At 40.6% G+C, this 26,688-nt stretch overlaps 1 protein-coding gene across 1 annotated transcript in view; it reads left to right on the top strand.

Moving 5' to 3' along the window:
* The window catches only part of LOC126109503 (AN1-type zinc finger protein 5-like), a 64,341-nt gene that overhangs the window by 36,616 nt on the left and 1,037 nt on the right, over positions 1 to 26,688 (top strand). Inside the window, exons 2-3 of the mRNA XM_049914526.1 lie at positions 1,031 to 1,151; positions 11,917 to 12,070. Coding sequence (XP_049770483.1) covers positions 1,031 to 1,151; positions 11,917 to 12,070 — 275 coding nt within the window. The remainder of the gene's footprint in view (positions 1 to 1,030; positions 1,152 to 11,916; positions 12,071 to 26,688) is intronic.

The following is a 26,688-nucleotide window of genomic DNA, read 5'->3' as shown; positions in this document are numbered from 1 at the left end:
TATACCAACAATACAATTTTTTGTGTAGTTCTGTTAGTATTTCATTTGTGAGACCTGTTATTGATTTCTTTGTGTAAAATACTTTACAGAAGCCCTCCTGAGAGAAGGATAACAAGTTCTGTTCAGTTAAATGAGTAAGCATTCTGCCATAGGCCACGTCCTTAAACACTTCTCAAAAGACTGGACGAAGTGGTACATGTCTGTAATTGCAGGTGGTCTGCTTCTCTCCAGTTTTGAAGAAGGATATTACTAGTACAGTAACTTTAAGTCTGTCAAGAATAAGCCCCACATTCTTGATTAATCTCCTTACAATGAAGCCTTCATTCCCAGAACCCCCACCCCCCTGACCTAAACCTCCATTAGTCCTTTCCTACCACCTATCTATCCCCTTCCTTGCTCCCACTCCAGTACTATACACATCACCTACCCTGCCATTGCACCTACAAGTCCTTTTCCCTTCTCTCCTCTTTCCTCCCTGCTTTGCCAACTGCCCTGCCCTCCACCCCCCTCCCCACACATTTCATTCTCCCCCCCCCCCCCCCCCAACACTGCCCCCTCCCAAAATCCTTAATATTTTATCAGTCTTTCTCATAGTGCCCGTCTGCAACTCAACACCTCCTCTATATGGTGAGTAGCAATCTATCCTTTCATTATTGTTGTTATTTCATCCTGGACTTTCTGTCATATGATTAACTACAAAGATATCTTACTGGTAGTCCTATAAAGTCTGTACAAGGTTTTAACATTATGATAGACACAAGATCATAGCCAGCAGATTTACTACTTTCTACTGATCTTTCCCTCAACTAGTTCCACATACCCTGAAGGTTCTACTTCTTGGCAAGATCTGTGGAACACGAGGAATTAATTAATTAGAGGCAGTGAAAGTAAGTAAAATTCTCTAGCACTCTATTTCCCAAATCACTAAGTAATGACATAATAAATATACACGCTTTTGCCATAACTTTAATCTCTTTAATAGCCAGTCCATGAAAATTCTCTTTTCTTGATAACTGTTTTCATTTTGCAGGATTGCTGCATACCTTACATCTCCTGAAATAACTGTTACACATATGACAGTAGTCAGAACTCTTAAGAGGAGAAAAAGTGGATCACACATGTGTAAGCTGAATTTAGTTACTTGTGAACAAGTGAAGACTTTATCATGTTAACTCTTTAAATAGGTCTTTATACTTACTAGCTTTGGTTTTTTTAGATGCCACAACAGTTCTGCTTCTGACTTCATCTCCAACAAGCTCTCTTCATGCTGCCTTTAACAAGATACTATTACTGCATGCAACATGTGAGACTTCAGATGATTCAGAACTCTTTCTTCTTCTCTGGTCTTCTAAATACTGCTTATGACTCACTCAACCAGAACTGAACAGTTAAAGAGCTTGTGTAGTTACATGTATATATCATAAAGTGCCAGGACCAGTTCACAAAGAACAAGCTGCAACAGTCACTTCTGTTGCTGGGCAACATTCAGTGTAGATCTATGTAGTGCTGCATAATGTCCTCCTCAACATCTGACATATCTGTAAGTTTTTCAAAAAGCATTATTCTGTTTAGGATTATTTTCTCATGACTGAGAGCAACTTTAACAATACCATTACCATCCAGCATCACTAATGTTTTTCTCATAACAGTGCTCTGTTTCAACAGATGTTAAAATCTAGCTTCAATTGTTGTTGTTTTTTTTTTTTTCATCTGACTCTTTTGCTAAATTTGTTCATGGCTCACAGCGTAGCTTTATCCCTATCTTAAGTACCCTCAAAGCATTTGGAAAAAATATATGTAACTAGGATAGATGATTATCCTTCTAAGCAGTAGTGTTTTGAAATATAATGATATGTATAATGTATGTTGTAGTCTGTGTAAAGAACAAAATACCATTATGTCTTAGAAATCCCCTCAAAGCATTTGGATAACAAGAGATGAGTATAGGGTGTTTGTTTTAACTTGAGACAACTGAATATCCTGAAAATGACACATCATATGAAAGAAATGTGCCAGGTGAGGAATTAATATTAGTAAAGGGGACACCTGTCAGTGCTATAACTGGCCCCCTCCTGACCAACTCTCCTGCATTGGCAGGGTCAGCTTTCTATTTTCAAATGGGACACCTATTTTTATTACATTTTTGGATTCTATGCCAGAAAATGTGTATGCTTTACTCAAACCATTGTTTGTCATTCGTCATAGATCATTCTACGTGACAAATATCATGTGCTCCTATTTTTGCAATTAAGAACTGATACATTGGATTTTACATTTTATTTACAATGTTCTAATGGTTGACATTTATATATGTGAAATTTACTTTAGTGTTGCAAATTTGATTGTACAGTAAAATATGGTTAGCTTTCACAATGTCTGGTTAGAAAATATTATGAGTGTGATCCAGGAACAACAATGTGGATGTAATAGTTTTCTGTCCCCATCAACAAGCTTGATTTCTGTGAGTCCCTTTGCCTCTCGCCATTGGGGCACTTGATTTCAGTAAGTCCCCTTCTCTCTCACAATTGAAGGGCTTGATTTCTATGAGTCACTTTCCATTCACCATTGGGGTGCTTGATTTTGGTGGCTCCACTTGCCCCCCACTATAGGGTGCTTGATTTTGGTGAGTCCCCCTGCCTCTAACCATTGAGGCACTTGATTTCAGTGAGCCTGGTTGCCTCAAACCATTGGGATGCTTAATTATGATGAGTGTCCATGACAGTGTCACTGTCACTTCATGGGTATTTTACCTTTGTTAAATTGGTTGTGGTTTGTATTCTGCTGGTAGGTGCATAGCAGCCAGTGAGAGAGTTGTGGCAGTTGGATAGAAACACGTATCAAAATCAGTGACCCTGATGGAGGGGTTTGAGGGTGGCCATCCAAATCAAACTTTCTGATGGTTTGGGGACTCACCACAATCAACCCCATAAGGAACAGAAAACTATGTTACCACACAAGTAGCTTATCTGCCAGAAATGTAGATGTTTAACTGTATTGTTTGTATCATACAGTCATGTTTGCAACATTAAAGTAACATTTGAATATCAATATCAACTGTCACAACACAAAGCTTTATTTTTACATCATCAACGAAATGTCTTAACTGCAGAAATATTCATACATGATAACTGTTAACTGCATTGCTTTGTACCACAAATGGGAAACAATTGTTTGAGTAAACCATACATTGTTTTGATGTGGAATCCAAATATGCAATAAAAATAGGGGTTCTGCATTTGAAAATACAAAGTTGACTCTGTCCATGCCAGAGCTATTAGGAGGTGGCCTGTTGTAGCACAGATGGATGTCCCCTTTACTAATGTTAACTTTTCACCTAGAATATTCTTTTTGTATGCTTTGTTGGTTTAGAGATATTTAGGTATCCCAAGTTAAAGGAAACAGCCTGTACTGTATAGATTATTATCCTCATAAGCAAAATTGTGTCATAGTGTGATGTAGGCCTGAAACATTTGATGCACATAATTATAATTTACTAGCTGCTAGTTATAATGTATTGTGCTCCTTTCCATGCCTTCTGTAGAAATTTGATTACAGCCATACAATGTACATTACACGTGGACCTGAAAAACTTTACAGTTACATGTTAAGAAATAACTCGTGTAATCTGCACAGAAATGCTCTTATGTGTCACATAAGATCACAGGTTGTGTAATCTGTTTTGCACTCTTTATTACTTGTTAGATAAGGTGAAGCTATGCTCAGCCTAATGGTTTCTTTGAGCCAAGTGTAGCTCTAGTGTTCAGTTTGCGGGAGGAGGGGATGGAGTCACACTTACTTACTGCTGTACCCCTTAACCATCCCCCCTTCCTCCCCAAAGTATAACTTGTCCTCATCACCATCATTTTCACAAATGGTAGTCAGAAGCAATGATGTCTGGTGAACATGGTGGATGGGGTAAGACATCAAGTTCCTTCAAAGTTTCCTTAATTCAGTTTGCAACATGCAGTTTGGCATTGACATGAAGAAGAATGATTTTGTCATGTGTCAGAGCATACTGCTGGCATTTGTGTGCAGGTACGTGGTTCAGATTGAGTAATTGCAGCCGGCCGGAGTGGCCTTGTGGTTCTAGGCACTACAGTCTGGAACCGAGCGACCGCTCCGGTCGCAGTTTAGAATCCTGTCTCGGGCATGGATGTGTGTGATGTCCTTAGGTTAGTTAGGTTTAATTAGTTCTAAGTTCTAGGCGAATGATGACCTCAGAAGTTGAGTCGCATAGTGCTCAGAGTCATTTAAACCATTTAAGTAATTGCACTTTGTAATGTCAGGATTCACCATTTGTCCTGGTTGCAGCAGTTCATGGTACACCACACTAAGCATGACACTTTTTTTCACTTGTCTTAAAATTGTTGTTTTTGAATCATCAAAAGCAATATCTGTGCATTTATTCTGGAAGAACAAGTTCTCTTTGCGCTCCCACTGGCAAATAATGACTTTCTGCAGCAGAAATCTCAAGCTGAGAGCAGAAGAGTAAAACTTCTCTCAAATGCTGTTTTGTAGGTGCAAAATACGATGTGTTTGAGGAACTAAGTAGGTATGTTCTCCATTTCAAAACCCCACTCAAATCTGAAAACCGATTGTTTCTACTGTTAAATATGCCTTGTGTTTTTTAAAGGAACACACCATCATTTGAAAGTTTTAATGTTTATTTGCATACAACCCAGGTTTTGGCCTTTTGTGCATTTTCAAGTAGTTGATTTCATGTCTTTAACATATATTGCAGGACATGTTGAGTGTCCTGCAATATATGTTAAAGAAATAAAATCAAGTCCTTGAAAACAGCATAAAAGGCCAAAATCTGGGTTGTACTTAAATAAACAATAAAATGGTCAAATGGCACACAGAATGTAGAAAACAGTATTCACACTAACTTCTGAGCTCTTGGTCTTTTTCTAGCAAAATACACACATTCCCACACAGAGACATCCAAACCCACACTCGTGTGACTACACAGAGATTGATTTTTGATTATCAGTTATTGAAAGCAGTTGCCTGGGCAGATGGAGGTGGGAAGATGATATGAGAGAATGCATGAGGTGAGGAGGAGATAGCTGGATAGTGTGGGGCGGATCTATTGACAGATGACTCAGTGGGTCCACAACAAGATGAAAGGCATAAGAGGCAGTGAATATGTTGTGGGTTGGCAGGATAGCCAACACTGGGTTACTAGAGGAAGCCGAAAGGCACGTGTTTTAGCTCATGCAGGATGGCGTGAGGTCTGGAACAGGACAAGGAAATTAGACTTCAGAAAAAACGGACGTAGCTGGTGGAATACTTAACTTTAATCCATAACTGGTGAATGTCGCTCTTGACTGTACATTATTCACAATATCAATAGTAATTGAACATGCCGCCTTGCTAGGTCGTAGCAAATGACGTAGCTGAAGGCTATGCTAACTATCGTCTCGGCAAATGAGAGCGCATTTTGTCAGTGAACCATCACTAGCAAAGTCGGTTGTACAACTGGGGCGAGTGCTAGAAAGTCTCTCTAGACCTGCCGTGTGGCAGCGCTCGTCTGCAATCACTGATAGTGCGACACGCGGGTCCGACGTATACTAACGGACCGCGGCCGATTTAAAGGCTACCACCTAGCAAGTGTGGTGTCTGGCGGTGACACCACATTCCTACCCTGAAAATCAGCACACGGTTGTGGCATAAGGCTTCCGCCTGCTGTGGGGAGGACCTCATGTTGACGTATGCGACGAGGTGGGGAGCCTAACAACAGGCGAGGCTGTGCCACCCGCACCCTGCCATTTGGACCGCGGGGAGCTAGGAAACGTCTGAAAACCTGCTCCAGGGTGCACGCCAACATGCGGTGTATGCGCCTGCAGAGAGACAGGAGGGGCCGAAGGGTTGACCTCCATCAGGCCAGGGCACCCGACGGGCGAAGACAACATATGGTCCGGAGCGGGCAAGAGGTCCATGTCGGAGGACAACTGGGCACAGGAAGCGATCAGCGGCGCGTGACCCAGGGGGGCGCCCGGCAGTTGCAGCGACGCGTCCACTTGCGGGCGTTGCCAGTGGGAGAACAGGCGGTGGCGGCGGCTGAGGCGAGCCAGTAGATGGGTCCCCAGGGCGCTGACCGGACGGCACCATCACTGAAAGCAGACGGGGAGCGGCAGATCCTGTGCGACGACAGAGGCACAGCTGTTTGAGATGCCGACGCACCTCACCAGAGGCCCCCAAAACCAGATACATAGCGCAGGTGAGGCAGCAAAGAATGCGTCCTTCAAGCCAACACCGTGAACCTCGGTAGTGGCGGTAGTAGACAACATCGCCTGGGGCAAAAGCAGGTGTCTGCCGCTGCACAGGAACCTGATGCGGCAGATGTAGCAAAGACATCAAGGTTCGATGAGGGCAACCGAGGAGCAACTCAGCCGGCGAGCAACCATCTCAGGGCTGAGAGCGATACGAGGACAAAAAGAGCAATAACGCATCCTCCTGAGAATGCGACTCTTTCAACTTCAACATCTGTGACTTGAAAGTCCTGACCAATCATTCAGTGGCACTGTTTGACTGTGGCAAAAATGGCACAGACATCAGGCAGACGTCAGATGTTGAATACCATTGGCCATGCAGAATGACTGAAATTCTGCGGATATGAATTGTGGGCCATTGTCGGAAACAATAGTCTGTGGAAGACCTTCAATGTAAAAGATAGCAGATAACGCTTGGATGGTGGCAGATGACGTCACGGAAGACATCCGGACAACAAAAGGAAAATTACTGAATGAATCTACCACAACCAACCATCAAGCATTCCAGAATGGACCAGCAAAATCGATGTGTAAGCCTTCCTGAGGAGAAGTGGCTTTTGGCCATGCAAAGAATTTCCGTGGTGGCGCTGATTGTTGTTCGGCACACACCATGCAAGAAGAGCTCATATTCGTAATCGCGGCATCGATTCCGAACCAAGTACAGTGCTGACGGGCAAATTGTTTCGTTCTTACTATACCCCAATGTCCTTGGTGGAGAAGCTGTAAGACAGAGGACTGTAACAAACGTGGGACCACGACCCTGGACTGATCATTATCAGAACGCAACAGCAAAACACCACGTCGTACAAAAAGTCTCTCCTGGTGAGCAAAAATTCGGCGAACCAACGGATCCCCGATCCATGACTTTGACAAGGGGCATTGCGTAGCAACAATATGCAGAATGGTAGCAAGGACAGGGTCGGCAGCTGTGGCTGTAGCTACACGACGAAAATCAATTGGAAATGATTCGACCACGTCATCGGTTTCCGAATCAATGAACATGCAAGCAAGTTTGGAGGAATCGAATGCTCTATCCTCAGCAACAGGCAAATGGTACAATGCATCGGCGTTTCTGTGCTTAGCAGTGGACCGATACAAGATATCGTAGCGGTACTGCGAGAGGAAAATAGACCAGCGAATGAATTTCTGCGCTGTACGTGGAGGTACAGGCTTGGTCAGATGAAAAAGCTATGTCAAAGGTTTGTGGTCTGTGATGATGGTAAAGTGATGACCATACAAGAAATCATGAAACTTTGTAACACCAAATACGAGAACCAATGCTTCTTTCTCGATCTGTGAATAATTTTGTTGCACCGACGAGAGCAATTTGGACGCAAAGGCAATAGGGCGATCGTGCGATCCATCTTTGTGCGCAAGCACAGCACCGATCCCAAAATCTGATGCATCCACCATCAACAAAAGGGGCTTCCGGGGATTGAATGGCATAAGGCAAGTATTGGAAAGCAATGCCGATTTCAACTGGCGAAAGGCGCATTCGCATTCCGTCGTCCAGACGAACGGAACACCTTTACGGCATAAGCGATGAAGCGGAGCTGAAATGGAAGAGGCATGGGGAACATAGCGATGATAATAGTTAATTTTGCCCAGCACACTCTGTAGCTGCTTCAAATTCTGTGGCGAAGGCAAGTCTTGTATGGCACGGAGGTGCTCTGGACTGGGATGTATGCCTTAGGCATTGAGTACATGTCCCAGGTAGGGTAAGTCATGAGCAAAAAACACACATTTGTCCTTCCGCAAGCGAAGACCATTTTGTCGCAAGACCTGAAATAATGTTTTGAGATTGGCTAAATGTTCTCCTTCCGTCTTTCTGGAGATCACAATATCGTCCAGATAGTTTGCTGCAGTAGGGACCGACGCACAAACAGTTTGTAGATATTGCTGAAACAATGCAGGGGTGGATGCACACCCGAATGGCAGTCGTTTGAATTGATACAAACCAAGATGAGTGTTAACCACCAAAATGCACTGGGATTCTTCGTCCACCGGTATTTGCAAGTACGCATCTGCTAGGTCCAACTTCGAAAAATATTTACCCGGGCACAGTTTGTCAAAAAGATCTGCCGGGCAGAGTAAAGGAAAAGTTGTAGTCACTAGTTGTGGATTCACTGTTGCTTGAAGTCTACACAAAGTCTCAATTTTCCTGAAGGTTTTGGCAAAATTACTAAGGGTGATGCCCAGCGAGAAGCCTGCACACTTTCAGTTACACCTTGTGATTCCAAATCGTGTAATGTTTTTGCGACCTCATCACGCAATGCATGGGGAACATTGCGCGCTCTGAAAAATTTTGGTTGCGCATTTACTTTCAGTTCCAAATGTGCTTTATAGTTCTTAGCGCAACCGAGGCCCGGTGCAAAAATGTCTGCAAATTCTTCACATAGATGAGAAACAATGTCGGAAGGCACAGTCTGGTTCACTGATAGGACCTGATTTACTATAGACAAGTTAAACAACTGAAATAAATTGAAACCAAACAAGTTCACTGCAGAAGTAGAATGAAGGACGTAAAATGACACAAGTTTTGTTTGTCCCTTGTATGTTGCAAGAAGGCTGCACTGTCCTAACACAGGGATCTTGTGACCTGAATAGGTAGTTAACTTAACAGTTGCGGCACACAACCGAGGTGTGCCCAGCAGTTTGTAACTGTCTTGATTGATCAGTGAAACTGCAGCCCCAGTATCAAGCTGGAATGGTATCACTTTGCCGTTAATGTCCAAGTCCACAAAAAGTTTATTGCCCTGCTGATGACAAGAGCGACTGTCTCGTGCAGCGTGAACTGACACTTGTACAAAATCACTTGCGACTTGACGGGAGTTCCTGCAATGTCGACGCACACTATTTGTGGGACGAACACAGTCACTCTTAGGGAGAGTGGCACTGGGTGGAGTGGCATGAACTATATGAATTTCCATGGACGAAGTGTCGTGAGCCTGAGTATCCTTGATTCAATTCCGATTCCGGCGTGAAGCAAAGGGCCTGGAATGGTTTTGAGCTTCCAATCTGGGCTTTTTCTGGCAAACACTTTGAACATGTCTTTTTTTTATTACAGTAAAAGCAAATAGCTTGGCGTGGTGGGCAATTCTCATGCGAATGTCTAGTAGCACACCACGGGCATGATTTTAGCACTGCATTTGCTTGCCGGAGCTGTCCAAGGGCATCCAGTAAGGCCTGCGTCTGCTGATTCTGTAAGCGATAAAATTCGGACAGTACATCTGGAGATGGTGGCGAAGCCATTACACAAGTAAATCAGGGCAGTATAGTTACGAACGTGGTATTGTCTCATCGCCAATGTTGTGTGTTGGCAGGAGAGCCAACACCAGGTTACTAGAGGAAGCCGAAAGGCACGCGTTTTAGCTCACGCAGGCTGGCGCGAGGTCTGGAATAGGACAAGGAAATTAGACTTTAGAAAAAACGGACGTAGCTGGTGGAATACTTAACTTTAATCCATAACTGGTGAACGTCGCTCTTGACTGTACATTATTCACAATATCAATAGTAATTGAACATGCCACCTTGCTAGGTCGTAGCAAATGACATAGCTGAAGGCTATGCTAACTATCGTCTCGGCAAATGAGAGCGTATTTTGAAGGCTATGCTAACTATCGTCTCGGCAAATGAGAGCGTATTTTTATTCACAATATCAATAGTAATTGAACATGCCGCCTTGCTAGGTCATAGCAAATGACATAGCTGAAGGCTATGCTAACTATCGTCTCGGCAAATGAGAGCGTATTTTGTCAGTGAACCATCGCTAGCAAAGTCGGTTGTACAACTGGGGCGAGTGCTAGAAAGTCTCTCTAGACCTGCCATGTGGCGGTGCTCGGTCTGCAATCACTGATAGTGGCGACACGTGGGTCCAACGTATATTAACGGACCGCGGCCAATTTAAAGGCTACCACCTAGCAAGTGTGGTGTCTGGTGCTGACACCACAGAATATACACGATCCAGTCACATTAATGTAAACATCACTTATGTTCAACATCAGCATGCAATAACCTCTCACAGATGGCAGGTGACAGCACCAGAACTGGAGGGTACTTAAAGTGTGATGGGAGGACACATGAGACAATGCAGTCATCGCTGTAATGTGGAAAAGGGGTGATTTACACGATATCCAAAAAAAGCATGATCATTGACTTTTCAGTCAAGGGTGGAAGAATTTCCAAAGTGGGTAAGTATGTTAACCCTTTGCATGCTGCTGCTGGAGTTAAAGTGTATTGTGCATGGCAAAACGGTGCTAACCAAATAATATGGCTAGACATGGACATTGCTGGCAAATAAACTAATACAGTTTTCTGTTATCTGTAGGGTTGACTTGAGTCCCCGAACCCTCAGAAGTCTTGATTTGGGTGGCCGCCCTTGAACCCCTCCCTCAGCATCACTGGTTGTGGTGTGTGTTTTTATCCAACTGCCCCAACTCTCAACACTGGCTGCTATTCACCTACTAGCAGAATACAAACCAGAAATTTTTAAAAAATATTTAAGATTTCCATTTGACTCCCACTCATACAATGGGTTGCATGAGTCTTTTGTAAGCAGTCTTGAATTTGCAGCCTGATTGCATTTTTAAAGTATCCTACCAATTAACTGAATTCTGCCAGTTCTCTCACCTATGACTGAGCCTGTATGATCATTCAACTTTATTCTCCACCCAGATATTTGCAAGAGTTGACTTAATCTAACTATGTTATCACTACTATTGAAACTGAAACGTCCTGGCAGTTTAAAACTGTGTGCCATACCAAGACTTAAACTCAGCACCTTTGTCTTTTGTGGGCAAGTGCTCTACCAACTGAGCTACCTAAGCACAACTCATGACCCATCCTCACAGCTTTACTTCCACCAGTATCTTGTCTCCTACATTCCAAACTTCACAGAAGCTCTTCTGCAAACCTTGCAGAACTAGCACTCCTAGAAGAAACAATATTGTGGAGGTAGGAAACAAGACACTGGTGGAAGTAAAGCTGTGAGGACAGGTGTGAGTCATGCTTGGGTAGCTCAGTCAGTACGGCACTTGTCTGCGAATGGCAGTGGTCCTGAGTTAGAGTCTCAGTCCAGTACACAGATTTAATCTGCGAGGAAGTTTCATATCAGCACACACTCCTCTGCACAATGAAAATTTCACCATGCCATCTTCAAATTTCCTGTCAGATTAAAACAGTGCTGGATGAGGATGCAAAGCCAGGACCTTTACCCATAGCTTTAATCTGTCAGGGAGTGCCATATCAGTGCCCTCTCTGTTCCCAAGTGAAAAATTTCATCCAGGAAACAATTACCAAGGCTGTGCTTAACCTATGTGTCCACAATACTGTGAATTTTTAAAGGTAGGAAATGAGATACCACTTGTGAAGACAGGTCATGCTCGGGTAGCTCATTTAGTACAGCACTTGCTCACAAAAGGCAAAATCTCCCAGTTTGAGTCCAGTCTGGGACACAGTTTTGGTCCACCATGAGGTTTCATATCAGTGCATGCTCCACTGCAGCATCAAAATTACTTTCTGAAAACAGAATTTTTTTTTCTCATTTTGTTAAGTACAAAGTTTTACATTTTTGAACATTTGAAGGAAGTTGCTAATCTCTGGACCACATTGAAATCTTAAAACTGTGCATGTTTCACTTCAGAACCCAGAGGAGGGATCAAGTAGCAACAGCACTGTAGAAGACACAGTAAACAACATCCAGTCAGAGGATGGCTGCGACACAAAGGACCCTGAGAAAAAGACCAAGAAGAACGTTAACCGCTGCGCAGTCTGTAACAGGAAGGTTGGTCTCACAGGTAATCTCCAGCAAATATCAACTCTGGTTTTGTCAATTTTCCAAGTATATTCAGCCAAAAGTGAAGGTAACCTATAAAGGTTTGGAACTTGAACTATTGCACAGTAGTGCAACCTCAAACAACAGTAACTCAGTGGGAACTGCTTAATTGAAAAGGGCAGCCTGAGATGTCACATCTTTGTATAATTAAAGGTGGCAGCAGAATAAAGTACTAACCCTCAGTTTAATGAGGATTGGTCTGATCATTCTATCTGTTGTGCTTATGAGTAAACAACTCTATAAGTAGAAAGAGCTGTTTATCATGTAATTTGTTTTGTGTTATTGTATTTATGTTCTTGTCTTTGAAATTAATCAACCATATAACATGCAGCAATTCAAAATGCACTCTTGTAGATTAGTACTTTTTCTTGCAGACCTCTTCACTTGAGGTTTCAATGGAATCACTCAGCCTCAACAGACACTTAATATCCTCAAACAGAAAGCTGTGCCCATAATTAGAAGAAAGAGTAGTTCACACCCATCTCCAAGAAAGGCAGTAGAAGTGATCCACAAAATTAGTGTCCAGTATTCTTGACATAGATTTGCTGTAGAATCACAGAACACATTCTGAGCTCAAACATAATGAGGTACCTCAAAACAAATGACAACCAGCATGGACTCTGAAAACATCTATCATGTGAAACCCAACTTGTACTTTCCTTACAGGACCTATTGAAAGCCTTGTATCAAGTCAGTGAGGTAGATGCAGTATTTCTTGATTTATAAACATGAATTCACTCAGTAACATATCTACGCTTATCATCAAAATTACTGTGATATGAGATTTCAAGCAAAATTTGTTACTGGATTGAGGATTTTTTGGTAGGGAGGATACAGCAAGTCATATTGATTGGGCAGCCACTGAAAGATCTAGAAGCAGCTTCAGGTGTGCCCCAGAGTAGTGTTTTGGGGCCCTTGCTGTTCATTTTGTATATTAATGACCTTGCAGACAATATTTATAGTATCATCAGACTTTTCACAGATGATTTAGTTATCTATAATGAAATACTGTTTGAAAGAAACTGCATAAATATTCAGTCAGATCTCGATAAGATTTCAAAGTGGTGCAGAAATTGGCAACTTGCTTTAAATGTTAAGAAAAGCAAAACTGTGCACTTCATGAAAGGGAAAAAATGTAACATCCTGTGATTATAGTATCAAAGAGTCACAGTTGGAATAAGTCATTCATACAAATTTTTACATTTTGTATGTGAAATGATCACATAGCCTCAGTCATGAGTAGAGTAGATCTTATACTTAACTTTGTTGGTAGAATGCTGGGGAAATACAACCTGTCTAGAAAGGAGACTGTTTACAATACACTTGTGTGGTCCATCCTAGAATATTGCTCAAATGGTGTGGGACCCATACCAAGCAGGACTAACAGAGGATGTTAACTGTATGCAGAGATAGGTTCCACAAATGGTCACAGGCTATGCATTGCTCTAATAGGAATCATGTGGACAAGATTAAATTAATTACAGCACATAGAAAGGCATTTAAATAATCATTTTGCTTACACTCCATACATGAATCGAAAAAGCCCTTTAGTGACTCATGCAGTGGGACATAACCCTCTGCTATACACTTCACAGTGCTTTGCAGAGTGTATATGTAGATGTAGATCCTGGCCTAATGTTATTCCCTAAGAGCTTATTTGTAAATCTACATCTACATCTAGATCAATACTCTGCAAGCCACTGTGAAGTGCATGGTGTCACATGTTAGGATATCTTCCTGGTCCATTTGCATATGAAGCATGAGAGGAAGGATTGTTTAGTTGCCTGTATGTCTACTAAATTAGTCTAATTTTGTCTTTACATTCCCTGCAGGAGCAATATTTATGACACTGTTGTATACTCATAGGTTCCTCACTTAATACCAGTTCTTGAAATTTTGTGGGATAAATTCAATCTATCTTCAAGAGTCTGTCAAATCATGTTTTTCAGTATTTAAATGATGCTCTCTCAAGAGTCAAACAAACCAAAAATCATTCATCCTGCCCCTCTCTGTATATGTTGAATATCCCCTACCAGCACTGTTTGGTACAGGTCCTATATACTTAAGCAATATTCTACAATGGGTTACACAAATTATTTCTAAGCAATCTCCATTGTACACTTATGATTAACTCCATTTTAAAATGTCCTTTACAAACAAAAACCCAGGAGAACTGCCCCACTTTAGTCCTCGTCCCACTGAAAAGATGAATGGAATAAGTGTTAGCACCAATGCTGTTGAGAAACAGCTGTAATTATTAAAATAGAACAAAACTGCAGGCTCTGATGGAAATCCTGTCAGCCTATACTGAATTTGTGGCTGAGTTAGTCCCTCTTTTCACTATAATCTATTGCAGATCCCTCAAATAAAACACTGTGCCCAGTTCTTAGAAGAAAGCACAGGCACACTCATCCACAAGAAGGGCAGTAGAAGTGATCCACAGAACTGCAGTCCAATATCCTTGACATCAATTTGTTGTAGAATCTAAGAACATATTCTGAGTTCAAACATAATGAAGTATCTTGAACAGAATTACCTCCTCAATGTCAATCAGCATGGTTTTCAAAAACATCAATCATGAGAAACCCAACACACACTTTTTTCAGATCACATACTGATAGCTTTGGAGGTAGATGTGGTGTTCCTTGATTTCTGAAAGGTATTTTGGCTGAGCAGTTCTAGGCGCTACAGTCTGGAACCACGCGACCGCTCCAGTCGCAGGTTCGAATCCTGCCTCGGGCATGGATGTGTGTGATGTCCTTAGGTTAGTTAGGTTTAAGTAGTTCTACATTCTAGGAGACTGATGACCTTAGAAGTTAAGTCTCATAGTGCTCAGAGCCATTTGAACCATTTTTTGAAAGGCATTTAACTCAGTACTGCACCTGCATTTATTGTCAAAAGTAAGGTCATATGAGGTGTCAAAGTGAAATTTGTGACTGGATTGAGGACTTTTTCAGCTGGAGGACACAGCATGTTACTTATGAAGGAGAGTCATAGTCAGATGTAGAAGTAACTTCAGATGTGCCCCAGGGAAGTGTCTTGGGACCCTTGCTGTTCGTGTTGTATTTTAATGACCTTCCAGACAATAGTAACATCAGGCTTTTGCAGATGACGCAGTTGTCTATAATGAAGTACTATATGGCACAAACTGCATAAATATTCAGTCATATCTTGATAAGATTTCAATTTTGTGCAGAGATTGGCAACTTGCTCTGAATGTTCAGAAATGTAAAATTCTGCACTTCACAAAGTGAAAAAATATAGTATTCTATGACTATAATATCAATGAGTCACTGTTGGAATTGGCAAACTCAAACAAAACAAACTTCTTTGTATGAAATGTTGTAGGGACGTGAAATGGAATGATCACATAGGTTCAGTCATAGGTAAAGCAGGTGGTAGATTTTGGTTTATTGGTAGAGTACTGGGGAAGTGCAATCAGTCTGCAAAAGAGAATGCTTACAAATAACTCATGCAACCAGTTATAGAATATTGCAGAAGTATGTGGGACCCACACCAGATAGGACTAACAGGGGATATTGAACGTATACAGAGAAGGACAGCACAAATGATCACAGACTTGTTTAATCCATGGGAGTGTGTCACAAAGATACTGAAGGAACTGAAATAGCAGACTCTTGAAGACAGACTTAAACTATACTGAGAAAGTCGATTAACAAAGTTTCAAGAACCAGCTTTACATGATTACTCTAGGTATGTACTACAATCCCCTATGCATTGCTCACACAGGTACCAAGAGAATAAGATTAGAATAATTACCGCATGCACAGAGGCATTCAAACAATCATTCTTCCCATGCTCCATACATCAATGCAACAGGAAAAAAACCTAATAACTAATATAATGGGATGTACCCTCTGCCATGCACCTCGTAGTGGTTTGCAGAGTATAGATGTAGACATAGATTGCGTTTCCGTAGTATTATTTTGATGAACTGAAGCCTGCTACTGGCTTTATCCATGACTGAGTCTATGTGATCGTTCCATTTCATATCCCTACAAAGTGTTACGCCCAGGTATTCCTATGAGTTGATAATACCAGATTTTTAGAGAAGTGCATAATTTTACATTTGTCGGGGATTTTCTCCACCCGGTTACAGGGTGTTTGTGTTGTCCTCACCATCTCATCATCATTGAGGAAGTGGTGAGACTGGAACTGGAGACTGGGAACTTGTACAGGTGCTGACGAACACAAACCAACATCATCATCATTATTATCATCATCATCATCATCACTTTCTGTAACTTCAGAGCACAGTTATTGATTTGAGTGATCTGCATATATTACGATCAAAAGAGTGGCTGACTTAGCCACAAATATTGTATAAAATATTATAGGATTTCCACTGGGCCCTAGAGCTTTGGTCATATTTTCCAGTATTATTTGTTACGCAGTACTATTGGCATTAGTATCTAGATCACTCAACTTTACTGTCGTGTCAGAATTAAACTGCTTCAGTGAAGTGCACTTCTGAATTTGCTTTCCTGCTCTCTGTTTTGGTTCTTGTTTATCCATGAATTTGTCAGCACTAGGTTTGGTACCACTAAAAACCTTTTCATAGACTGGTATTGTGAAATGTGTTTTTATAACATTCTTCTATGGCAGTCATTGAAAGCTTCACACATAGTCCTTCTAATGACCAAACATGTTTCATACAGCTTCTATCCAGACTTTGCTTGAGACATATTGTTCAGTAGTTGATGTTTCCTTGTATACAATGGAGGGTTCCTCCCATCATGAAATGTTCCATTAGATTCATATCTATCCAGTGCTTGTATTCTACTAAACTTGAGTCACAGTCTGTGCCTTTATCCAAGGCTAAGTATTTCAAGTTCCTCACTGAGATATGACACTATTGCCTCTTCATTTACTTTCTGCTTGTTTTAGTTGCCCTTTGTACATTGGTAATCATTGTTGCCACAAATGGTTCATGATCACTGATACCAGTTTCAGTTTGGACATCTTCAAAGAGGTCTAGTCTATTTGTTGCCATTATATCTAATTTATTTCCATCGTGAGTGGGCTTCTGAACATTCTGTTGTGCGTAGTTCTCAGAGAAGACATTTAGGATTGTTTTGCAGCACGTCTTGTCACATCCACTACTTACAAATCTGTTACTTTTCCAGTTAATTATTGGGCTATTAAAGTCTCCTTTGATGATACAGTATGACTGGAGAATTTATATACTAGCAAAGTGAGACTTCCTTCAAGTTTAGTGTTACATTTGGTGGAGTCTGGTGGTCAATGGAATGATCCAATTATAAATTTATGCCCAACGTTGATACTAATTCTTGCCAAACTATCCTGCATGGAGCTTCAGTTTCTATTGTGGTGGATGTGACTTTTGGATCTACTGTAACAGATATGTCACCTCCATATCCCATTTGCTTCTTCTTTTGATATACACTACAAAACTCTAATTGCCATCAAATATGGTTTTTAGCCAGCTTTTGGTGCCTAGTATTATGTGAGCTCCACTGCTTTTTAGGAGCATGTTATACTTTGTGACTTTGTAGTGAATGCTTTGGCAGTTGATCACTAGAGTATTTGACAGATTATTGCCTGATGAACATTTGTCTCAGTTGAATGTAAAATTTCGAAAAATAGTGGTAATCAGAGATACAGTAAAATTTATTAATAATTAACATAGTGTGGGGATGACTTCCCCAGTCTATTCCATAGACAAATATTTAATTAAACACAAGTAGCATTTTAAGTGAAGCAGAAAAATATGTTTGCTTTGTCATTAAATGTGTATGGCACCTGCTGCATGAGTAATGACAAATATAAAAGTATTTACTATTGTTCAGTTTAAGCTGCTGTACTATTTAATATTATATGTGAAGTTTCTAGGCATCTAGATGGACAATGAACTGAGGTGGCATGGCGAAACATTAACCAAATAATCAATTCTGCCTGCTTTGCATATAAAATTTCCATCACGACTTCAACATTCATATGAGAATGCTAACATAGATTCACTCATCTGTGTCATGTGACTTAATCTTCTGAGGCAAGGTAGCAAATGTCAAAAAGTGAACTAAAAAAGTGTGCAATAAGGATATTGCATAAAGCCGGTAACTGAACATCTTGCACAGTGATTCTTATACTTGCATGAATCAGGATCAGAAGCTTACTGTCTCACATCATAAACGTTAACTCAGTGATTTATTGTACAGGAGACTTGTCAAACATAATACTGTACTAAATTAAAGTTTTAGGGTGTTATGGTGTTCCACAATCTAACTGTAATACATAATTTAATTTCAAATAATGGGAAGTATGTGTTGGAATATCATAAATAGATTGCTACTCACCATACAGATGACATGTTGAGAGTTGCCGACAGGCACAATGAAAATGCTGTTGCACACTGGGCTTTCAGCAAAAGCCTTCTTCCAAAAATAAAAGAAAATGCACATACCCACACAATCACCATCTTGTTGAAAGTAAAACCTGTCACTCCCTTACAATTCATGAATGTTAGGTAAAACAGATGTATTTAAATTCTCTAGCTACACCTCACCAGTAACTGTGCCATCAAACAACAACAGCCCAATCAAACCCCAATAAGATTGTCCACAATGCACATTCACTCCTCATAAATTCACAATTTTGTCCACAATGGTATACAGATTTGCAACAGTGCAGAAAATGCATTTAGGTGGTTCACTGTATCACTCAGTTTAAATTGCACCTCATCTGACCACACAATCATCTCTGCAAACATTTCACTGTTGCACACCATGCCATAAACCACTTGCTGTGCTCAATTCTACAATCTGCATCATCCTCATTCATTACATGTAGCAATCTTTGTATGTAGCACTTGTCTCAAATGCATACAATTGTTACATATGTCAGAGGCTCTGTCTGAAACTCATTTTGGCATTGGCCTTGACCCTCATCAGTGTTTTCATACTTCATGTACCACTTCAAAACAGCCTTTCTGTCCTCACACATCAGCCATGTTTACTTGGAGAACCATATCACATAACAAAACATGATGACTATGTTGTGACTACCAGAACAATAAATCATTAAACTACAAAAAATGAGACATTTTAAATAACTAATTTGAAAGTTATGGGCAATTAAGCAGTGAATACATTATTTTGGGCCCTTATATATAAACAAAGTATGAGAATACCTCCCCTCCAATTTATCAAAATTTGTGTGCTTGGGGATGTAAATTCTGGCTAACTGAAATGTTTCTTTTAAACAGATTTTCAGTTTTCCAGCTTACACACAGCTGATAGTGGTCTGTGAAAGTTATGCAGATGTTTTATTTGAAGTATTAGTTGTAAACAAGGAGAAAGAATTAGCTGTTTTTCTTTCAATATACACATTTAAATTCATCTAGAAGAAGACGCCATGACTGTCACAGTGAATAGCTTAGCTAATAGTTGTGCTTTGTTGCTAATATACTTTGCAGAAGTTATTGTATAAATCTGTTATTGTATAACCTCATCTACATACACATGATCACTCTGCAGTTCACAAATAAGTGTTTGGCAGGGTTTCATAGATCAACGTTCAGACTATTTCTTGAGTGTTCGGCTCACAAATAGCACATGAGAAAAATGAATGCCTAAATCTTTCAATAAAAACTCTGATTTCTCTTGCTTTTTATGGTGGTCATTTCTCCTTATGTGTGTGGGAGACAACAAAATACTTTCACATTCAGAGCAGAAAGTTGATGACTGCAATTTCATGAAAAGATATTGTCACAATGAAAAATGCCTTTGTTTTCATGATTGACAGCCTGAATTCATTGTATCATGACTCTCTACTCTATTTTGCAATGATGCCAAATGAGCTGCTCTTCTTTGAACTTTTTTTATTTCCTTCATCATTTCTGGTCAGCATCCCATACCATGGCAGTAATATTGCAGAAGAGGATGGACAAGCTCAGTGCTGGCAGTTTCTTTAGAATATTTGGTGCATCTTCTATGTGTTCTGCCGATAAAATGCAGTCTTCAGTATGCCTTCCTCACAATATTTCCTGTGTGATAGCTCTGATATAAATTGATCATAATTGTAATCCCTAGGTATTTAATTGAAGTGACAACATTTAAATTTGTGCAATTTATTGTGTCCTGGAAATTTGACACTTTTTAGCACTCTTGTGGAGCACCACTTTTCACACAATGCAGATATAGATATCTCGTCTAAATCACTTTACAGTTCATTTTGATCTCCTGATGACCTTACTAGATAGGAAGCAACAGTATCCTGTAAAAAAATCTAAGAGGATTGCTCAGATGGTCTCATAAATCATTGATACAGATGGAATGATCTTGTGGCATGATTGGCTGGGAGACACTGTCTGGTTTAGTTCAGCCACCTAGTTCAAGTATTTCTATTTGCTGCCACTTTAGTGACACAGACACCCTGTATTCAAGCAGAGAAAATCTCCAGCCCTGCCAGGAATCGAACGTGGGGCCCAGGATCCAGAGGCAGTCATGCTAACCACCAGACCACAAGCTGCCAAATACTTACAAAGGGTGATTCAGCTGCCCCTACTGCTGTTGTTTTATGCAACACGCAATGTTATAACTGACCTTCATAAACCATGCATGAAATTTTCTACATCTACATCTATATCCTGCAAATGGCAGGGGTACATCCCATTGCACCAGTTATTAGACTATCTTTCTCTTCCATCCACATATGGAGCACAGGAAGAATGATGGTTTCAATGCCTCTGTACATGCAGTAATTCTTTGAATCTTGTCCTCACAATCCCTATGTGAGTGGTACCTAGGGAACTATAGCATATCCCTAGAGTAACCATTTAAAGCTGGTTCTTGAAATTTTGTTAATAGGCTTTCTTGGGATAGTTTACTTCTGTCTTAAAATAGTCTGCTACTTAGTTCCTTAAGTATCCCTATGACATTCTCCTATGGATTAAAGAAACCTGTGATTATTTGTGCTGTCCTTTTCTGTATACGTTTAATATCCCCTGTTAGTCCTATCTGGTGTGGGTCCCACATACTTCTGCAATATTCTATAACTGGTTGCACGAGTGATTTGTAAGCAGTCTCTTTTGCAGACTGATTGCACTTCCCCAGTACTCTACCAACAAACCAAAGTCTGCCACCTGCTTTACCTGTGACTGAACATATGTGATCTTTCCATTTCATATCCATAAAAAGTGTTACACAATTATATTTGTTTTGTATGAGTTGGCCAGTTCCAGCAGTGAGTCATTGATATTACAGAATACTACATTTTTTCATTTTTTGAAGTGCAAAATTTTACATTTCTGAACATTTAGAGTAAGCTGCCAAGCTCTGCATCATGTTGAAATCCTATCAAGATCTGACAATATTATGCAGCTTCTCTCAGACAGTACTTCATTATACATAGTACTTCATTTGCAAAAAACCTGATTTTACTGTTAATATTGCCTACAATGTCATTAATATACAACACAAACAGCAAGGGCCCCAACACACTTTCCTGGCACACATATGAAGTTACTTCTACATCTGATGGTGACTCTACATTCAGGATAACATGCTATGTCCTCCCTACCAGAAAGTCCTCAATCCTGACACAAATTTCACTTCATACTCCATATGATCATACTTTTGACATTAAGTGTAGGTGATTCAAATGCTTTTCAGAAATCATTTACCTGACTGCTTTGTCCAAAGCTTTCAGTACAACATGTGAGAAAGGTGCAAATTGGGTTTCACATGGTTGATGTTTTCAAAAAACATCCTGGTTGGCATTGAGGAGGTCATTCTGTTCAAGATACCTCATTGCATTTGAGCTCAGAATACACAGCATGTTACTTATGAAGGAGAGTCATAGTCAGATGTAGAAGTAACTTCATATGTGCCCCAGGGAAGTGTCTTGGGACCCTTGCTGTTCGTGTTGTATTTTAATGACCTTCCAGACAATAGTAACGTCAGGCTTTTGAAGATGAAGCAGTTGTCTATAATGAAGTCAAGGATGTTTGATGGTACTTTTGTAGATCACTTCTACTACCCTTCTTGTAGACAGGTGCACCGTATGCCTTTGTTTGAGGGATCTGTGACAGATAATAGTTAGAACAAAAGCTAACTCAGCCACAAATTTGGTATCTCATAGGGATTCCATCAGGCCCTGGAGCTTTGTTCAGTTTTAACAGTTTCAGCTGTTTCTCAACACCACTGACATTAATACTTATTTCATTCATGTTTTCAGTGGTATGAGGATTAAATTGGGGAAGTTCTCCTGGGTTTTCCTTTGTAAGGGAACATTTGAAAATGGAGTTAAGCATTTCAGCTTTTGCTTTTTGCTCCCCTCAATTTCAGATCCTGTCTCAATCGCTAGGGACTGAACACTAACTTTTGTGCTGCCAACAGTCTTTACATGTGACCAGGATTTCTTTGGGTTCTGCAAAATATCACTTGACAATATTCTGCTACTGCAGTCATTGAAGGCATCACACATTGCTCTCTTAATAGCCAAATGTGTTTTATTCAGCATCTCTCTTTCTGTAGCCCTATGCTTTGTTTTACATTTATTATGCAGTAATCTCTGTTTATTTAGAAGTTTCATTAAAGAGACTGTATACCATGAAGGTTCCCTCCCATTATGAACTGCTCTACTGGGTACATATTTATCCAGTACATCTTCAACTATTCTTTTAAACTTGAGCCAGAGTTTCTCTTCATGGAGAATGTAAAATCAGTGATTTACTACTGCATCTTCAGGCCCCCTGACCGACATGTAGGAAGATTCCAACCTCATTTCTGGTCAAAACAGTGGCCAGACTACAGATCTACAGATACTGTACTCACAACCCCCTGCCCTTGCAGGGGGTTCTGTGGGGACAACCACTATGATATACATCACTGAGTACAATATCTGTGGCTTGACCAGAGACTTCAGTTCATTCTTAGTGTTCATGGTGAACAGGCATGTGTCTTTTACTTGTGTATATATTCACCCAATAAAGTGTAAGTTTACCATAGCATGTCATTCCTCCTTTGTATGGTACCTGCATTTTATATGACTTCCACAAATATAACTGCCAAAACAACTTTTTTCAACATGCTGATTTTTCTGTTAATTTTACTATGTTAGATAGTGATAGACGGGAGTGGAGTTGGTGACTGGAAGTGGCAGGTACAAATGCATGTGACCAATTGTGCTGTGGCCAGCACTTTCGTGAGATATGACTGGGCTGTTTGTCAAATTGATTCTGCACAAATCAAAGTGACATGTCATGCTGTGGCTGGCACTTTCGCAAGGCATAACTAAATTGTTTGCTGAATTGATTCTGTACAGATTCATGTGACCAGCCTTGACGTAGCTAGAACTTTTGTGAGATATGACTGGACCATTTATTGAAGTTGCAGTGGGTTTTGTATGGGTGTTTAACCGGTGATATCACTGTAACTGATGTGGTAAACATCCAATGTGATCTCACGGGACGCCAATGGTATGTCTGATAAAGTGGGGTTGAGGTGTTGGTGGTGAGGATGTTGGCTTGTGGAGACTCTGATGTGATCAAAGTGATGGAATATGTTGAAAGGGTGGTGTGACTAATGTGATCTGCTAATTTATTAGCTGGTGAGAAGTTCAGTGGATGCAGCCTTTGAGGTGGCCATCCAGGTGGACTGGAGACTGTGCAGAGACAGGGATGCGAAATACTGAACTGTTTCAGGTTGTGGCTGAAGCTGGTGTAGACAGAGATGCTACCATAGAGTCCAGCATTATTGTTGTGAGCTCAGGTCGACAAGGGATGCCCGAGTTGTCCATGATGGATGGAGGCAAATTGTGCAATTGAATATGGTCAAAATGTAATGTGATTGTTCATTTGTGATACCAATCATTACAAATGACTCATCAACAATTGTGGACCGGGCTTGAGGTTGATCCAGGTGAAACTGAGTGCATTCCAGGTCTGACCCTGGTGTGGCATGAATGTTTGAAATAAAAGCAGCTAGTGGCAACAAAGGTGGCTCAGATGAATTGATGCGTGAGATGAAAGACACACTGTTTGTGGCAAATGAATGTGAATTTGAGCTTTCAGAATATTGTACTTCAGTGGTTTTGTAGCATTTCTGCAGGGTAGGAACAGCAATAAAATCCCACAGTAGAACATCTGTTGCTTTTCATTGGCCAGCAGTAACACCATAAGTCAAAGCATGACATTGAAGCATTTCACTTGCACTATTAATCACTGTAGGCTGTTGCAGAGTTGGGTAAGAAGCATTGCATGGTCCAGAATGAAAAATGTCACAATAGCAGGCAAATTTTAGCACACAATAGTTACACATCAATCACATTTATCATAGTGTAGAAGCTGTTTCGACATCAAAATTAACTCATGAGTGGTCATCATGAATTTATGGGATCACCAGCATGGAAGTCAGGTACAGTGTGGGTATGATATAAATGAGAAATTATACGGTACAGTAAACTTACACTTTATTGGATGAATATATACACAGGAAAAAGTCACAAGACTGTTCATCATGTTCGCTAAGAATGAACTGAAGTCTCTGGTCAAGTCACAGTTATTGAACTTCCAGCATGTCAGCAATGTATATCAAAGTGGATGTACCACAGTATATTAAATATCTAGTTTTATCTCTGGTTGCTAGTTTGATATCTAAATGACCATAGTGCTTTCTGTAATAGAACAGTAGTTATTAGTTTCTCTGTGTTGTCTATGTATCATATCACTAAAGATTTGTTTGCAGTGAGCATTGTTATTTTCAATGCAGTTAACAAGAATTACAAGAATTGACAATCCTCGATTAACTAATCAGATAATAATTCATAAAAGGAGTAGTCAACAAAAATATTTTTGCTTTTTTTTAAACTGAAATGGTTTCACAATTGTTTAGAATTTCTCAATTAGAACTTGTTGAACACTTTAACATCAGAACAGTGACACCTTGTGATATATACATCACCACCATCAGCAACAGTAGTCTTTCCATTTAGTTTTACAGAAGATTTGGTTGTTTTATTTTAACTTCCTGCTACATAGTCTGACGTTCCACATCACTGAAAGCTCTCTTTTTTATGGTGGGGTTTATGGAAAACAATGTGTTAATAAATAGTACTGCTTGCATAGTTCAACACATAGTGCTATGGAAAGGACAGATTGCTACTCACCGCACAGAAGAGTTGCTGAGTCATAGACAGGCACAATGGAACAGACTGCTAAAATATTAAAACTTTTGGATAAAGTCATTCTGTGGTAGAAAAGACACACATACATTCACACAAGTGCAACTGACAACACACATAGCCACTGTCACAGGGTGCTAGAGCCTGAGGATTACTGTGTCTGAAAGAGCAGCAATCAGAAAATTCTCCGCCACAGTTTCGAGTACCTGTCATTGTGCCCTGAAGTGTGGAATATTCTCCCACTATCCTCCCAGTCCACCCCACCATGGTTTTCCACTACCTACCAAATCTGCTCTGAATCATCTGTGAAAGTAGCCATGTGGTCTACCATCTAAGCTGCAACTACTGTCCTGCTTTCTATATGGGTGTGACACCATCCGTCTGTCTGTCTGCAATAATGGCCACTAACAAACGGTGGCCAAGAAACAGCTAGCCCTCTCAGTTGCTACACGTGCCACCCAATGTGATGTGCTCCACTTCAATGACTGCTTCACAGTCAGTGCCATCTGGATCCTTCCTATCAACACAAGCTTCTCTGAATTGTGGAGATGGGATCTCTCCGTACAGCATATCCTTCATTCCCGTAACCACCTTCTCCCACCTACCCGTCTATTTCCACTTTCCCATACCAGTACTACAGGTGTATATCCCACCAACCCACCTACAAGTCCTTTCTCCTTCTCTCCTCTCCCTCCCCTCCCCACCCCTCCTCCAACACAGTTTCCTGACACTCCACCTAACAGCCTTACCTCCTCACCTCGTGCCCCCTCCTTACTCCTACCTCCCATATTTTACTGCTGCTCTATCAGATGCAGTCACAGTCTGGCTCTAGCATCCTAAAACAGTGGCCATGGCTGTGAGAGCTATGCTTGTGTGAATGTGTGTGTTTTTTCTAATACAGAAGAAGGAGTCTGTCAAGTCTTTAATATTTCAGCAGTCTTTTTCATTGTGCCTGTCTACAACTCAGTGCCTCTCCTGCATGGTGAGTAGCAACCTGTCTGTTCCATATCATTGTTATTCCTGTTGTTTGATTTTAAAAGACAGTGCTCTAGCTTGTGACACAGTAAGATAAGCCACAACCAGATCAAACATGTACAATATGTAAATGACCCTCAGTCTGGTACACCAACTAGCTTGACTGTGGTTTTCAGGCAATTTTCCACACTTGTTTAGGCAAATGCCAGGATAGTCCCCCATTCTTGACCTCAGAAAATGCAATATACAAACTGAATGGATACAAACACAGAACAAAGTTCACATGATTCGCAGACAGGCAGTGACCACAGTTTCACTCCCTTAGGTCAGTTGGTGACTGTGGCAACAGAAAGGGCAGCTGGTATTGGTCCACCAAATTAAAAGAAAAAAAACATTGTCAAACCATTAAAAATAGAGGACCCTATGCAACAGGATAAATGC

This window comes from Schistocerca cancellata, chromosome 12 (genome assembly GCF_023864275.1).
Source record: "Schistocerca cancellata isolate TAMUIC-IGC-003103 chromosome 12, iqSchCanc2.1, whole genome shotgun sequence".
Lineage (NCBI taxonomy): Eukaryota > Metazoa > Arthropoda > Insecta > Orthoptera > Acrididae > Schistocerca > Schistocerca cancellata.
This window is presented reverse-complemented; position numbering and strand designations above follow the sequence as displayed.